The sequence below is a fragment of the Bos indicus genome, chromosome 22, assembly GCF_029378745.1.
Source record: "Bos indicus isolate NIAB-ARS_2022 breed Sahiwal x Tharparkar chromosome 22, NIAB-ARS_B.indTharparkar_mat_pri_1.0, whole genome shotgun sequence".
Taxonomy (NCBI): domain Eukaryota; kingdom Metazoa; phylum Chordata; class Mammalia; order Artiodactyla; family Bovidae; genus Bos; species Bos indicus.
Genome location: NC_091781.1, coordinates 10354836 through 10371060, shown reverse-complemented (window position 1 = coordinate 10371060; position 16225 = coordinate 10354836). Strand labels below are relative to the sequence as shown.

Sequence of the window (16225 nt, the reverse complement as noted above, 5' to 3'; positions counted from 1 at the left end):
ACTTTCACAGATGGTGTTTTATTTTTTTGTTTTTAATCTGTATACTGGCTTATTTAGGTGATTTGCTTTCCAATTGTGAATTTCTATTTTCTATAGATTCTTACTTTTCTATTTAGAAAGGAACTTTCTATATTTTGGGCTTCCCTAGTGGCTCAGATGGTAAAGAGTCTGCCCGCAGTGCAGGATACCTGGGTTCGATCCCTGGTCAGGGAGATCCCTTGGAGAAGGGAATAGCAGCCTTCTCCAGTATTCCTGCCTGGAGAATCCCATAGACAGAGGAGCCTGCCGGGCTACAGTCCATGGGGTTGCACGGAGTCAGACATGACTGAACGACTAACACTTTCAGTATTTCTTTCAGGATATATTTAACATTGCTATATTCTTTTAGTTTCTGGTTGTCTGAGAAATTGTCTTTCCTAGTCTAAATGATAATTCTGTTGGGTAGAGTGTCTTAGGTTGCAGATTTTTCCCTTTCAAGATTTTGAATATATCTTGCCATTCCCTTCTGGCCTGCAGCTTTTCTGGCTGCAACTACCAGAAATCAGCTGCTAGCTTTTTAGGGGTCCTTGCTGCCTTTGGTTTTCTCTTTCTGCCTTTGTAATCTTCGTTTTTAACTTTTGCCATTTTTCAAAGAGTGTGTCTTAAGTTTACCTTGTTTGAGAGTGTCTGTGCTTCCTGTACCTGAGTATCTGTTTCCTTCTTTAGGTTTGGGAAGTTTTCAGCCATAATTTCTTCAAAAACATTTTCAATCTCCTTTTCTCTTTCTTCCCCTTCTGGAATCCCTATTATACATAGGTTGGCACGCCTTTTATTGTCCCGTAGGTTTCTCATGGGCTTCCTAGGTGGCGCCAGTGGTAAAGAATCCCCCTGCCAGTGCAGGAGATGCAAGAGGCGTGGGTCTGGTCCTTGGGTTGGAAAGGTAGGAAATTCTTGCCAGGAAACTTGCGTGGACAGAGGAGCCTGGCGGGCTACAGTCCATGGGGTGACAAAGAGTCAGACACGACTGAGCGCACACGCACTAGAATCTACTAGGCTTCTTCTATTGCTTTCATTTTCTTTTCTTTTCTTTTTTTTTAAAATTTTATTTTATTTTTAAACTTTACATAATTGTATTAGTTTTGCCAAATATCAAAATGAATCTGCCACCGGTATACATGTGTTCCCCATCCTGAACCCTCCTCCCTCCTCCCTCCCCATACCATCCCTCTGGGTCGTCCCAGTGCACTAGCCCCAAGCATCCAGTATCGTGCATCAAACCTGGACTGGCATCTCGTTTCATACATGATATTTTACATGTTTCAATGCCATTCTCCCAAATCTTCCCACCCTCTCCCTCTCCCATAGAGTCCATAAGACTGTTCTATACATCAATGTCTCTTTTGCTGTCTCGTACACAGGGTTATTGTTACCATCTTTCTAAATTCCATATATATGCGTTATTATACTGTATTGGTGTTTTTCCTTCTGGCTTACTTCACTCTGTATAATAGGCTCCAGTTTCATCCACCTCATTAGAACTGATTCAAATGTTTTCTTTTTAATGGCTGAGTAATATTCCATTGTGTATATGTACCATAGCTTTCTTATCCATTCATCTGCTGATGGACATCTAGGTTGCTTCCATGTCCTGGCTAAGCAACTCCTACAGCTCAACTCCAGAAAAATAAATGACCCAATCAAAAAATGGGCCAAAGAACTAAATAGACATTTCTCCAAAGAAGACATACAGATGGCTAACAAACACATGAAAAGATGCTCAACATCACTCATTATCAGAGAAATGCAAATCAAAACCACTATGAGGTACCATTTCACACCAGTCAGAATGGCTGCGATCCAAAAGTCTACAAGTAATAAATGCTGGAGAGGGTGTGGAGAAAAGGGAACCCTCTTACACTGTTGGTGGGAATGCAAACTAGTACAGCCACTATGGAGAACAGTGTGGAGATTCCTTAAAAAACTGGAAATAGAACTGCCTTATGATCCAGCAATCCCACTGCTGGGCATACACACTGAGGAAACCAGAAGGGAAAGAGACACGTGTACCCCCAATGTTCATCACAGCACTGTTTATTGCTTTCATTTTCTTTTAAAATTTGGCTTTCTGTCTGCTGTCCTGAGTGGGTAATTTCCATTATTCGAATTTTCCAGGTCACTTATTCATTCTCGTGCATTATTTATTGTGCTATTCGTTGCCTTTAGTTCATGAGCGTTCTAACTTTTTCTTAGCTCCTCTCTATAGTTTCTAGTTCCTTTTTCTAATGTTCTTCATTTCTGTTGACTGATGTGGTTGTTCTGTCGCCGCATTATGTCCACCTCTTTGCACACCCATGGACCGCAGCATGCCAGGCCTCCCTGTCCCTCACCATCTCCCGGAGTTTTCACATGCACACTCATGTCCATTGAATTAGTGATGCCATCCAACCATCTCATCCTCTGTCCCCTTTTCTTCTTCTGCCTTCAGTCTTTCCCAGCATCAGAGTCTTTTCCAGTGAGTCAGCTCTTCGCATCAGGTGGCCAAAGTATTGGAGCTTCAGCATCAGTCCTTCCAGAAGAGTATTCAGGGTTGATTTCTTTTAGGATTAACTGGCTTGATGTCCTTGCAGTCCAAGGGACTCTCAAGAGTCTGTTCCAGCACTACAGTTTGAAAAGCATCAATTTTTAGTCACTCTGCCTTCTTCATCGTCCAGCTCTCACATTCGTACATGACAGCTGGAAAGATCATAGCCTGGATTATATGCGCCTTTGTTGGCAAAGTGGTATCTTTGCTTTTTACCACACTGTCTAGGTTTGTCATAGCTTTCCTGCCGGGAAGCAGTTGTCTTCCAGTTTCATGGCTGCGGTCACCATCCACAGTGATTTAAAAGCCCAGGAAGAGGAAATCTGTCAGTGCTTCCTTTTCCCCTTCTGTTTGCCATGAAGTGATGGGACTGGATGCCATGATCTTAGTTTTAACACTGAGTTTTAAGACGCTTCTTTCACTCTTCTCCTTCACCCTCATCAAGTGGTTCTGTAGTTCCTCTTCACTTTCTTCCATTAGAGTGGTATCATCTGCATATCTGAGGTTGTTACTATTTCTCCGGGCAGTCTTGATTCCAGATTGTAACTCATCCAGTCCGGCATTTTGTATGACGTGCTCTGTGTATAAGTTAAACAAATAGCCTTGTCGTACTCCTTTCTCAATCCTGAACCAGTCAGTTGTTCCATACAGGGTTCTAACTGTTGCTTCTTGACCCATATACACGTTTCTCAGGAGATAGGTAAGATGGTCTGGTATTCCCATCTCTTTAAGAGTTTTCCACAGTTCGTTATGATGTACACAGTCAAAGGCTCCAGTGTAGTCTTTGAAGCAGATGTTTTTCTGGAATTCCCTTGCTTCTCTATGATCCAGCGAATTTTGGCAGTTTGATCTCTGGTTCCTCTGCCTTTTCAAATTCAGCTTGAACATCTGGATGCTCTCAGTTCACATACTGCTGAAGGCTAGCATGGAGGATTTTGAGCAGTACCTTACTAGCATGGGAGATGAGTGCCATTGCCTGGTGGTGTGAACATTCTTCAGTTCTGCCCTTCTTGGGAATTGGGATGAGGATTCACCGTTTCCAGTCCTGTGGCCACTGCTGAGTTTTCCAAATTTGCTGGCGTATTGAGTGCAGCACTTTCACAGCATCATCTTTTAGGATTTGAAATAGCTCAGCTGGAATTCCATCACGTCCACTAGCTTTGTTCGTAGTAATGCTTCCTAAGGCCCACTTGATCTCACACTCCAGGATGTCTGGCTCTGAGTGAGAGACTATACCACCATGGTTATCAGGGTCATTAAGATCTTTTTTGTACAGTTCTTCTGTGTATTATTTCCATCTCTTCTTGATCTCTTCTGCTTCTGTTAGATCTTCACCATTTCTCTCCTTTATTGTGCCCATCTTTGGATGAAATGTTCCGTTGATATTTCCAGTTTTCTCAAAGAGATCTCTAGTCTTAGCCTGTCTGTTGCTTTCCTCTCTTCCTTTGCACTGTTCACTGAAGAAGGCCTTCTTGTCTCTCCCCGCTATTCTCTGGATCTGCATTTAGTTGGGGCACCTTTCCCTTTCTCTCTCGCTTTTTGCTTTTCTTTTCTCAGCTATTTGTGAAGCCTCCGCAGATAACACTTTGCCTTCTTGCATCTCTTTGGGATGGTTTTATTCACTGCCTCCTGTACAGTATTACAGACCTCGCTCCATGATTCCTCAGGTGCTCTGTTTACTAGGTCTAATCCCTTGAATCTATTCTGTATTCATTACCTCCTCTGTATATTCATTGGGGATTTAAGTCATACCTGACTGGCCTAGTGGTTTTCCCTGCCTTTTTTTAGTTTAAGTCTGAATTTTGCTATGAGGAGCTGATGATCTGAGCCATAGTCAGCTCCAGGTCTTGTTTCTGCCGACTGTATACAGCTTCTCCATCTTTGGCTACAAAGAATGTAATCAATCTGATCTCAGTATTGATCATTTGGTGATGTCCATGTGTAAAGTCATCTCTTGTTTTGTTGAAAAAGGGTGTTTGCTTTTACCAGTGTGTTCTCTTGGCAGAATTCTGTTGGTCTTTACTCTGCTTCATTTTGTACTCCAAGGCCAAACTTGTCTGTTACTCCAGGTATCTCTTGACTTCCTGCTTTTGCATTCCTGTCCCTTATGCTGAATAGGATATCTTTTTTTTTTTTTTGGTATTCTAGGTTTTCTAGGTCTTCATAGAACTGATCAACTTCAACTTCTTCAGCATTGGTGGTTGGGGCACAGACTTGGATTACTGTGATTTTGAATGGTTTGCCTTGGAAATGAACTGAGACCATTCTGTCATTTTTAAGGTTGCACCCAAGTACTGCATTTCGGACTCTCTTGTTGACTCTGAGGGCTATTCCATTTCTTCTAAGGGATTCCAGCCCACAGCAGTAGATATAACGGTCGTCTGAATTAAATTCTCCCATCCCCGTCCATTTTATTTCACTGATTTCTAACATGTCGGTGTTTTCTCTTGCCATCTCCTGTTCAGCCACATCCAATTTACTTTGATTCATGGACCTAATATTCCAGTTTCCTCTGTGGTACTGTTTTTCACAGCATCTGACTTTACTTTCGTCACCAGACACACCCACAGCTGAGCATCGTTTCCTCTCTGGCCCAGCCGTTCATTCTTTTTGGAGCTATTAGTAATTGTCCTCTGCTCCTCCCCAGTAGCATACTGGACACCTTCTGACCTGGGGGCTCATCTTTCAGTGTCAAATCTTTTTGCCTTTTTACACACTTCATGGGGTTCTCCCTGCTAGTGTGTTGGAGTGGATTGCCATTCCCTCCTCCAGGGGACCACGTTCTGTTAGAAGTCTGCACTGTGACACACGGCACGGCTCACAGCTTCACTGAGTTACACAAGCCCTTTTGCCATGACAAGGCAGTGATCCTTGAGGGAGATTTCTGTCAATAACCTTTCTTAATTCCTTGAGTGTTTTCATTATCTCCATTTTGAAATCTGTGTCTGTTAGGTCTTTTTCATTGTTCTTTGTGGGGAATTCTCTTCATTGTTTAACTGGGAGTGGTTTCTCTGCTTCTTCATCCTCTTGCTCTGAGTTAAGGAGGAACGGTTGTCTCTGTTGGAGCAGGAGTCTTGGGGGCTGTTCCTATGTGGGCGTGTCCCATGTAGCCTGTGCGGGTTTAATATAATGTGAGGGCTGTTTTTATTTTTACGTGTTTGGCTGCGCTGGGTCCTAGGTGTGGTGTGCGGGATCTTCAGTCATAGCAGGTGGGGTCTAGTTCCCTGACCAGGGAGTGAACCGGGCCCCCTGCACTGGGACTGCTGAGCCTTAACTACTGGGCCAGCAGGGAAGTCCTGTGAGGGCTGTTCTCAGTGTGTGCCTGTTGGCCCTTTGGTCAGCATGTGCTTGGTGTTCTCCCCTTGATGCAGGGGGTGTGCAGATGCGGTGGCCGGTGCCAGGTAATGGATTTTTCAGTGGCAGTGGTGGCTCCTGCGCAGCCCAGCAGCTTTGTGATGGGAGTGGAGGCAGCACATGACTGCCTCTGGAGGCTGGGAGCGGGTAGCCTGCAGCTTGAGACTGCTCCTGCAGCCCGGGGGTCGGGGGCGGTGGGTGGGGGGGGTGGGCGGCCTCTAGTGACCGCTCCAGCTCCCGCTCCCGGACCTTGTCCCGCCACCCGCAGCAGCCCTCGAGCAGGAAGAAAGGCTGTGATGGTGGGGCCTCCCCTCCCCCTGCGCCCCCCACAGTGGTGCCTGTGGGAAGCTCAGGCTTCTTCCTCAGAGCCCATTGGGTGTGGCCACACCAGACTGCAGCCCCTTGTGCTGTGTCTACACAGCACGGCCCGCCCCCCCGCGCCCTTTCCCCAGGCCCGCTCTTGGGAGTGCAGAGCCGTGGCACTGACCGTCTGAGCAGGCCTGGCCATGCTGAGCGCCACAGACCAGACCATGTTCCTCTCTGAGGCTCTGAGGCTCCCCCTCCGTCCTGGCCGATCTCCCGGCTGGTGAGGGGACTTCCCAGCACGCAGGTCCTGCGTGACCTTTCCTCTTTCACAGCTCCCTCCCTGTGGCACAGGTCCAGTCTCATTCCTTTCTTGCCTTTTTTTTTTTGTCCCTCTCGGTTACATGGAGATTTTCTTGGCCTTTCAGAGGTCTGAGGTCTTGTGCCAGCATTTAGTAGATACTCGGTGAGAATCCTTCCACATCTAGATGTATCTTTGATGCACCTGGATTTTTCAGTGGCAGTGGTGGCTCCACTGGCAGTGGGTGGCGGGACAAGCTCCGGGAGCGGTCACTAGTTGCCCCCCCCCCGCCCCCCCAGGCTGCAGGAGCAGTCTCAAGCTGCGGGCTGCCCGCTCCCAGCCTCCAGGGGCAGTCATGTGCTGCCTCCACTCCCATCACAAAGCTGCTGGGCTGCGCGGGAGCCACCACGTCCACCTTGTGGGAGGAGGTGCGCTTTGTGTCCTGGTGTTCCGCCACTCTGAATGGCTCCTGTATCACACAGTGACCTTTTTATGTAGGGAATTCCTTCTCACTCTGGGATAATTAAATCATTGCTCTTTTGTTAGCTCCTAAAATGCTTATATGTAAATCTCTTGTCCACCTGGGATTTAGTTTTGGCATATGGTGTTATATTCATAGTTTCTATGTGTCTGATTGTTCCATATTACATTGTTAACTCTCAGTTTGTTTGAATTTATCCAGTATTTTTTGCTCATAATTCTTTCCCTCAGACCTTTGATGGTGTACGGACCTACTTCCTCTTTGAGTGGGGCCGTGGATGGAAAGCTTTTTGTTTTGTCAAATCCATCTTTATTTTGGTAAGTTTCTTTGCTGGGTTTAAAATTTCAGAGTTGCAGTTACTTTCTCTGAGTGCATTGAAGGTATTAGTCTACCACTTGTTGGCTCCTTCTATTGTGAAAATTCAAGTGTCAGTCTTTTTTTTTTTTGGCCTCGCTGTGCAGCTTGCAGAGATCTAGGAATTGAACTGGTGCCCTTGGACATGAAAGTTTGGAGTCCTAATCACTGGACTGCCAGAGGATTCCCTGTCAGTCCTGTGTTCTCTTACTTTGTGGTGATCTCTCTGTGTCTCTGAGTGCTTTTAGGGTCTCTTTTTTTTGGTATTCTGTTTCTCTCAGGTGTAGATTTTGTTGGGCTTCCTGGAGCTGAGGCTTGGTATCATTCATCACTTTTGGGACCTTCTCTGATACTTTGTCTTGAGAGTCTTCAGTTACTGTCTCTCCCTGTTTCCTAGCCCTTCTGCAATTTTAATTACATATTTATTTTCCTCCACATTGCATAAGCTTTCCTGTTTTCATGTCGTCAGTCTGTGCTCCTGATAGTTCTACCTTTTAATGGCCTTGCCAACTTTGTCCACTCAGTTGATCTTGATTTTTATTTTTAAAGATTCATTTATTTTTGCTTTTTGACTGTGGTGGATCTCTGTCGCTGCACATGCGCTTTCTGTAGCTGTGGGGAGTGGGAGTGAGCGGTGTGCAGATTCTCGTGGTGGTTTCTCTTGCTGCCCGGCGCAGGCTCAGGGCGCGCAGGCGGCGCAGGCTCAGGGCGCGCAGGCGTCGGTAGCTGTGCCGTGTGAGCTCAGTGGTTGCCGTGCAGGGGCTTGGTTGCTCCGCGGCACGTGGGATCTTTCTGGACCAGGGATCAGACTGGCGTATTTGATTGCATTGCAAGGTGGATTCTCAACTACTGGATCACCAGGGAAACCTGGATCTTGATTTTTAATTTCGATTCTTGTGTTTTTTATTTTTAGACATTTTTTTTTTTTTGGAAATCTCCTTGATCATTGTTTAATATGAACTTTTAAAAATTAGTTCTGATTTTAATTGTTAAGGTTGAGTCAAAATAAATCATTTTCCTCATTGTTTACCATGAAATTTTTACCCTCATCCATTAGTATATTAAAATACAAAAGACCTTGTGTCACATGACCTTGCCAAGGGTGCAGATAAAGACCTACTTTTTTTCCTTTCATATTTTTACAGTTTGCTTTCCTTGCCTCACTACAGTGTTTAGAACCCACTATACAATGTCAAGTAGAATGAGTGAGCATGGGAGTTGTTATCTTTTTCTGTATTGTGGAAAGAATGCATTTACTGTTTCACCATTAAACGTGATGCTAGTTGGAGGTTTTACATTGATAGATTTTTCAGATTAAGGAAGTTATTTTCTATTCCTAGTTTGCTGAGGGATTTTTTTTTTTTTTTGGTCTGCGCTGCACAGCATGTGGGATCTAAATTCCCCAACCAGGGATTGAACCTGCACCCCCTGTGTTGGAAGTGTGGAGTCTTAACCACTGAATTCCCAGTGTTAAGACAGTCTCTGAGAGTTATTATTTAAAAATCGTTGTTGTCAAATACTCTTTCTGTGTCTGTTAAGATGATTATTTTTTCTCATTTATTCTATATGGTGAGATTTTCCAAATGCTGAATCACCCTACATTCCTGGCCTAATCTCTTCTTGATCATATTATTCCTTTTTTCATATTGCTGAACTTAATTTGCTAATTTTTTGTTAAGAATTTTTGTATCTGTGACCCACAAGGATATTGGTCTAAATTTTTCTTTTTTTAATGTTTTCTCATATTAGGGTTAGGATAGGGTTATGCTAGCCTTGTAAAGTAGGAATTACTGTCTTCCTTTATTTTTTGAAAGTTTACGTAGAATGTTGTTTCCGTTTTTCTTCCTATTTTTTAAGTTGAACTGCAGTTGATGTACAGTATTGTTAGTTTCAGGTGTACAGCAAAGTGATTGTTACACACACACATTCTTCAGATTGTTTTCTGTTCTAGGTTATTACAAGATATTGAAGATAGCTCCCTGAGCTATAGATTAGGTCCTCGTTTATATCTGTTAACCCCATACTCCTAATTAATCCCTCCCTACCCGCTTTCCATAAAGCGGGTAACCATAAATTTTTTTTCTATGCCTGAGTCCTTCTGTTTTGTAGAAGTTCATTTGTATTATTTTCTAGATTCCACATATAGGTGAAATGAATTTTGTCTTTCCTTGATCATTGTGATAGTCTGCGACTTTGTGTTTTAATACCTCTTAAGCACACTGTGCATGCTTACTGTTTTATCTTTACTGGAATTTTCAATCTTTAAAACTTGGCAGATACTGACTTTGTGATTTCTTCTGGGTTCTAATTCTTGGTGCCTAGTTTTGACCACAGAGGTCCTGGTTCTTTACCTGTGAGGAATTATTTGAAGTCTGAATTGAAGATTAATTTCTCCAGAGAGAATTTGCATTTGATTCTAGGAGGGACCTGGAGGAACAGTCAGCCCTGGAATCAGTTTAAATTAAAACTTCGACAGACTTCTCAGGCAGCCTGCTTAGCATGAATCCTGGCTGCAGAAGCGGGCACGTGACTCCTGTCACAGTCCCCATTTCACCCCATTCCTAGGCTTTTCAGAGTCTGCACAAACTGAAGTTCATGAATCCTGCAGTTCCTCTGCTGTCTTAGTTTATAAAGGGTTTCAGAGCGCTTGTTACTTCTCTGGCTTCCTGCTTTAATCTTTTGGCAATTTCTTGTTGGATTTTGAAAGATTAATTCTATCTTGTTCCTTTTTTGCGTGTGTTTTCAGCAGTTTTCCATGTTTCTAGCTCTGGTGCTTGGTGCTCTGAGGTGCAGGGAGGTGTTGGGGGGCCACTCCTGACCTGTGTCTTGTTTTCCAGCTCTCCGGGAGATGCTGCATAACCACTCCTTTGTGGGCTGCGTGAATCCTCAGTGGGCCTTGGCACAGCATCAGACCAAGTTATACCTTCTCAACACCACCAGACTTAGGTAAATCGGTGCAAACGAAATGCAGAGCTGCTAGGACGGTGGTCCTGGAGACAGAGGCAGGAGAAGCTGGGGAGAGCAGGATGACAGTCGGAAAGGGCCCAGCTTCAGAGGCAGACATGTGTGGTTTCTCACCCAGGCTCAACATTTACCATTTATGTGACCATGGACAAGTCACTTTGATAACTGAATCTCGGATTTCTCTTCTGTAAAAGTGGGGTATCACTATTAATTCACAGGGTTTTGTGAAGGTAAGATGATGTGCTCTGAGCCGGATGTTGAGAGCTTGGAGCTGGTGGGGTATTCCAGCCTGTGTGGTGTACAGCAGGGGCTGCGGGCTGCTCTGCAACACCAGCTCTCAGCTGCTCAAATCCAACTGATTGGATTTAAAGCTGGGATCAGGTCCCGTGATGCAGGGGCTGACTGAATTCAAGTGGTGGGGGAGGGAGGGCTGAGCGCCTGGGAGACTTTGAGGGAGAAACCCCCCTCTGTATCAGGGCCCCCCGCTGACACAGTGAGGAGGGAGGTCACTTGGGCCTCTGCCGACGAGGGCCTCCAGGGCAGGGAAGGGAGGCAGGGGAGGGGTGAGAGGGCCTGACACCTCCTCTCCTTTCAGCTTTGGGATGGAGCCAGGGCCTGTTCGAGCCCTGAGGAGCCAGTGGGGTCCAGGAGCATGGGGTGGGCCAGCTCGGCAGCGCCCTTTGCCCAGCACGCAGCTGGTGACATTTATGGTTGTCTCCAGGGATCTTGGAGGATGAGCTCCTGTTGACTCTAGAACCTCTATTAAATATGGTCTCAAATCGGTAGTTCGGGGGGGCGTGGTGCCACCCTCCATCGCCAGACACCGTCACTTGGCCATCGTGGGACTCTGTCCTGCTGAGGTCCCACGTGACCTCCCTGAGCTAGAACTGCCCCACCGAGGAGCTTACTGCGGGCACACTCGGCCTTGGGTGCTGGTGACTCCTTCCTCCTAGGCTCGGAAACCCTTAGTGAGGTCAGCTCAGGGCCACTGTCTTTCCTGAGAAGCCGTGGGCTCGCCCAGTGAGCTCTTACTGGTTATTGGGATCCTACTCCCTTTGTTTTTTCTTTGCCAGGAAATCTAACTGCATGATTTCCAAGATCCCAAATCACAATCGTTTCGGTTCTTTGATTTCATGATTACAAACCTAGGCCAGTCCTAGAATCCTAGCTGCTAATAAATGGGAACAGTTTCCCAGCGAGCATATGAACTGGCTGAAAGTGGGGGTTTAGACTTGGCTTCTTCCCTCCCCACTGACAGCCTCTGAGCCAAGACCAGCCAGCAGCTCTCTGGGTACCTCGGTGTCCCTGCTGCCGTGCTTTGTCTACTTTAATAACCAAGTCTTTAAACAAGACCTGGGTGGTGCAGGTTTCTTTCATTAACTATGGAGTACAGTCATTTCAATTCTGTGTTTCTGCAGGTAGGTCAGTATATTGTACACTTCACAGCTGCCTAAACCATCCCCCATGCAGCCCGAGTCTGTCCACTGTTGACCACACGGGAAGTCCCTTGCCCTCCCCGTACAGCCCATATTTCTAGATGGTGGGTTGTAAAAGAAATGGTTTATACGATTCTTTGCCAGTGGGGAATAGTGAGCAAAAACTGCTTAACTTTGTCACCACTGGGTGTCAGAACCTTTTACCGCACCAGGAAGGTGGGGACAGAGTGCGGGTGTTGGCAGGGCAGGCAGTCTCAGCGCCGTGACCAGTGCAGATCCCAGGACTGCTGGAAAGGCCTCCGTGAGGCCGCACGCCTTCACCCCACCGCGTCTCGGGTTCTCACTCCCATTTTGTCCCTGCCCCTTGGCTCTCAAGCACAGATTCTGCTTTTCCTTAAAGTCACTTCATTTTTATTTTCAGTGAAGAACTGTTCTACCAGATTCTCGTTTATGATTTTGCCAATTTTGGTGTTCTGAGGTTATCGGTAAGTTTATTTCCTGCTTCTCATTTCTGAGAGTTCAACAGCTGGTCATTTCTGAAAAGAGCCCTACCCCGTTATCTTACTTATTGTATATTAAGTGTTTCTAAATGTGATTAGAAGAGTTTATGTATGAGTTGCATATGGAAGTATCCTTACAATAGTTTTATACAAAGCAGAACAGTCATTTGGTAGCCAACTTAAAATGTTTATTATTATAGAAACTAATACATATCTACTTAAAACTTAAAGAGATAGAAGCAGAAATAAACATTCTCTAAAGCCCACGACCCAGACACAACCCCAACTAACATTTTAATTTAGAATTAAAAATCATACCATCCATGTAGTTTTGTATCTTCTTTTTACATTTGATATACAGAAAAGCCCTCTGGAATTTTTACTGGGATTGTGTTGAGCGTATTCTATAGATCAATTTGGGGAGAAAAATCAATTTATTTCTTAATAGTCACATTTTTTGGATACTATTGTAAAAGGCATTTTTTACAAATTGTCAATTGTTTGTTGCTATTATATAGAAGTACATACAAGTGTTTTGGAAATTCTATCTTGCAGCCTTGTTAAACTCACTTATTAGCTGTAGCTTTTTTATTGATTCCAGCAGATTTTCTAGGTATATGACCATCGCATCTGTGGATAAAGACAGTTTTATTCCTTCCTCTCCAACCCAGATGCCTTTTCTCTCTCTTGCTTGGTTGTACCGGCAAGAACCTAAGTACAGGCTAACCAGAAGTGGTGAGAATGGAAATACTCCTCTTTTTAATCTTGGGGGAAGCATTCAGTCTTTGACTGTGAAGTGTAGGTTTTTTGCAGACGGCCCTTAGGGTGGTTGAGGAAATTCCTTTCCATTCCTTGTGTGCTTCAGGCTTTTATTCAGGAAGGGAGGCTGAATTTTTTTCAGATGCTTCTTCTGTATCTGTTCAGATAATTGTATGGTTTTCCTTTTTTTAGTTTGTTAATATAGTGAATTACATTGATTGGTTTTCATATTTTAAACCAGTCTTGCATTCCTGGGATAAGCCCTGCTTGTACATGATGTATTACCCTTTTTATAGTTTACTGGGCTTGACTTGTCATAGTTTGTTCACAACTCTTGGCGTCTGTATTCCTGCACGATGCTAGTTTGTGCTCTAGTGCTCAGTCGCGTCCGATGGTGACCCCACGGACTGCAGCCCACCAGGCTCGTCTGTCCATGGGCTTCTCCAGACAAGAATACTGGAGTTGGGTGCCATTTCCTTCTCCAGGGGACCTTCCTGGTCCAGGGATCGAGCCCCCGTCTCTTGCGCCTCCTGCATTGGCAGGTGGGCTCTTCACCACTAGTGGCGCCTGGGACGCCCTCCTGGTTTGCAGTTTTCTTGTGTGTGTCTGGTTTTGGTATCAAATACTGGCTTCATGGAATGAGTTGGGAAATAGTTATTCCATCTTCAGAAAGAGTTTGTTTATAATTGTTAATGCTTGAAATGTTTGGTAAAATTCATCAGTTGAAGCCATCTGGGCCTGGAGATTTCCTCACAGGAAGATTTTTAAGTAAAATTTTTAGTGGTATAGAGCTATTCATGTTAGCTCTGAGGGGCCTTTGTATTAAGTTTAAAATTACTTGTCCATTTAAGTTTTCAAATTTATTGGCGTAAAGTTGTTCCTAATCTTTTGTATTCTTCTAATGTCTGTGCATCTGTAGTGATGTAACCTCTCATCCCAACGTTGGTCATTTATGTCTTCTTTTTAACTTGGTCAGTCTAAGGTTTGTCAATCTGGACCCAAAGAACTGACTTTGGTTTCAGTGATGCTTTTGTTGTTTTTCTGATTTCAGTTTCATCGACACCTGCTCTCATTTTCTTATTTCCTTACTTCTACTTAAAGTGCTGTGAAAATTTCCCAAGTGCTGCTTTAGCAGCGTCCCACACATTCGGATAAGTTTTCATTTTCATCCAGTTCAGAATACTTCTAAATTTCCTTTTGATTTTTTTTGACCCTCACATTATTTAGAAATATATTACTTAGTCTCTTAATTATTTGGAATTTTCTCAGAGATCAAGTATTGATGTCTAATTTAATTCCATTTTTGCAGAGAACGTATTTGAATCCTTTTACACTTACTGAGACTTGTTTTATGGCCCAGAGTATATTCAGTGTTGGTAATATTCCACGTGCATTTGCAAAGAATTTGTGTTCCGGTCTTGTTGAGTAGAATGCTCCCCAAATGGCAGGTGTTTCACATTGTTGGTGACACTGACGCCTTGTGTATGCTGATTTTCTGTCCACTGGGTCTGTCAGTTACTGGGGAAAGGATGTGGAAGCCTCCATGTAACTGCATGTTTCTCTTCACGGTTCTGTTTCATTCTTCATGTAGTTTAAAGCTCTGTTACCGAGTGCATAAATATCTAGGATAGCTCGGTCTGTTTGTTAATTGACTCTTCTGTTACGGAAAAGTAAGAGCAGTGCACTGTGGGTCTGTAACATGTAAAATGTGACAACAGTAACAGTGTTCAGAGGGGAGAAATGGATGAAAACTGAGGCATCTTGTTTTTCACGATAGATTTCAGTCTCCTTCCTAACAGATGATTTACCTGAATGTCATTTGCTTTAACGTGCTTTCCCTCCCCCTTGCTTTAGTAAGGCGGTAGGAAGAAATGAAGGTTCGGCCTCGTGAGTTTCTGGAAATATGACAGCGAGGTCTTTAAAGCTACACAAAAGGAAGTGCCTTCCGTGGCTTTGCCTTTCCCAGATTTTCAGCAGGTCTTTGTCGGTGACCTTCTCTGTTGAAATGGCCATTGGTGAGGAGGAGAACCTTCTTTTGTAGATTTTCAAGTGTCTTTGGGGGAATTGAGGAATGAGTGCTAGATTTGTGGCTTCTCACCTGCTGAGGTGACAGTGGTCTTGTGGGAATTCAGGCAGTGTTTGGAAGCCCTGTTAACGCTCGCTCCTAATGTTCCTGCCCCTTCCTAGGAGCCAGCACCACTCTTTGACCTGGCCATGCTCGCCTTAGACAGTCCCGAGAGTGGCTGGACAGAGGAGGATGGTCCCAAGGAAGGACTTGCTGAGTACATTGTTGAGTTTCTGAAAAAGAAGGCTGAGATGCTTGCAGACTACTTCTCTCTGGAGATTGATGAGGTGGGTGAGGGCCGTTTTTGTCTCCCTTGTAAGTCCCCCTTGATCTCTGGGACTTGGTTTGCTGTGTTCAGTTGGTGAGCAGACCTAAAGAGCAGGTGGCTCTGCTATGTGTCAGCAGAGAAGGCTCTCTAAGCATTTGCCTCTGCTGCCCCCCAGGGCCCAACGTGGTCGCCCAGAATAGCAAGTCTGAGGACAGGATCTGGAGCAAGCGCCAGGGAGATGGGATTGGTTTAAACTGTAACAGCATGATTTCTTATCCCCCTTGTCCAGGAAGGGAACCTGGTTGGATTACCCCTTCTGATCGACAACTATGTGCCCCCGCTGGAGGGTCTGCCTATCTTCATCCTCCGACTGGCCACAGAGGCAAGTGATGGAGCACATCCTGATGACAGTCCTGTGAGGCGATGAGTGTCGGGGGGTAGGGGGGTGCGGGCTTGCAGCTCCACCATCATCTGTGATGATGAGGAGGAAAAGGGTAATGAGGCTAAGGCCCCTCTTGTGCCCACCCACCCCAGCAGTACTCAGCAGTTCCAGTCTACAACTTTATCGCCTAAAAATCATGTGTACTTTTAAGTTGTCTGTTATCTCCATTTAGAAATGGAACGTGTTTAAAGCATGTGCATATGCTGACATATTGAATTCTCTCTTTGGATCAGGTGAACTGGGATGAAGAAAAGGAATGTTTTGAAAGCCTCAGTAAAGAATGTGCGATGTTTTACTCCATCCGGAAGCAGTATGTGTCTGCAGAGTCAACCCTTTCAGGCCAGCAGGTACGAGGGCGATACACGCTGGTGCTCCAGAACTGGGATGGGCCCTCACACAAGCCCGCCCCTCTCTGAACTCCTGTGATCCAAGGCACAC

The 16225-nt window shown here is 44.9% G+C and overlaps 1 protein-coding gene across 3 annotated transcripts in view; it reads left to right on the top strand.

Moving 5' to 3' along the window:
* MLH1 (mutL homolog 1) overlaps positions 1 to 16225 on the top strand; it is a 93320-nt gene that overhangs the window by 75653 nt on the left and 1442 nt on the right. For 2 of the 3 annotated variants that reach the window (XM_019984189.2, XM_019984190.2), the window contains exons 14-18: positions 10191 to 10299; positions 12175 to 12238; positions 15200 to 15364; positions 15635 to 15727; positions 16021 to 16134. In XM_019984189.2, coding sequence (XP_019839748.2) covers positions 10191 to 10299; positions 12175 to 12238; positions 15200 to 15364; positions 15635 to 15727; positions 16021 to 16134 — 545 coding nt within the window. The remainder of the gene's footprint in view (positions 1 to 10190; positions 10300 to 12174; positions 12239 to 15199; positions 15365 to 15634; positions 15728 to 16020; positions 16135 to 16225) is intronic. The other variant, XM_070776018.1, reaches the window with a different exon arrangement.